Source organism: Eimeria mitis, genomic scaffold (genome assembly GCF_000499745.2).
Source record: "Eimeria mitis Houghton genomic scaffold, Emh_scaff746, whole genome shotgun sequence".
Classification (NCBI taxonomy): Eukaryota; Apicomplexa; class Conoidasida; order Eucoccidiorida; family Eimeriidae; genus Eimeria; species Eimeria mitis.
The window spans coordinates 5,926-6,633 of record NW_013575452.1 but is presented as its reverse complement, the minus strand read 5'-3'; the positions used below and the strand labels follow the sequence as shown (position 1 = coordinate 6,633).

General features: G+C 57.5%; 1 protein-coding gene across 1 annotated transcript in view; it reads left to right on the top strand.

Moving 5' to 3' along the window:
* The window catches only part of EMH_0021320 (uncharacterized protein), a gene marked incomplete at both ends in the record, with an annotated part of 14,582 nt that overhangs the window by 8,652 nt on the left and 5,222 nt on the right, over positions 1-708 (top strand). The window contains 2 exons of the mRNA XM_013501743.1: positions 3-155; positions 464-708. Coding sequence (XP_013357197.1) covers positions 3-155; positions 464-708 — 398 coding nt within the window. The remainder of the gene's footprint in view (positions 1-2; positions 156-463) is intronic.

Genomic DNA, 708 nt, shown 5'->3' with positions numbered 1-708 from the left:
GGCTGCAGCAGCAGCAGCAGCTGCTGCAGCAGAACCAACAGCAGCAGCAGGATCAATCGCAGCAGCAGCAGCAGCAGCAGCAGCAACAGCAGCAGCAGCAACAGCAGCAGCTGCAACACACCAGCGATAGTCTAGAGAAACTCCTGTCAAAGGACGTGAGGGGCAGCACTGCTGCTGCTGCTGTTGCTGCTGTTGCTGCTGCTGTTGCAGTTGCTGTTGCTGCTGCTGCTGCTGTTGCTGCAGTTGCTGTTGCAGTTGCTGCAGTTGCTGCTGCTGCTTTTGCTGCTGGTGTTGCTGCTGCGGTTATTGTTGCTGCTGCTGCTATTGCTGCTGTCGCGCTACCCTTCTTCCTATTATTGTTGTTGCTGCTGCCTCTGCTGCTGTTGCTGCTGCTCCTGCTGCTGCTGCTGCTGCTGCTGCTGCTGCAGCAGCAAGATATGTTTGTGTTTCGTGTTTGCTGCAGACGGGCAGCAGGCTCTCTGTTTGTAGCTCCACTGTTGAGGATGCCTTCTTGCTGCTGCTGCTGCCGGAGCAGCAGATCAGGGCTACCATTCAGCAGCAGCAGCAGCAGCAGCAGGAGAAGCAGCAGCAGCAGCAGCAGCAGCAGGAGAAGCAGCAGCAAGGGGAAGAAGGGGGAGAAGCTGCGGGCGAGCAAACCAGAAGCAGCACAATCGACAGCATCAGCAGCAACAGCAGCAGCAGCAGTGA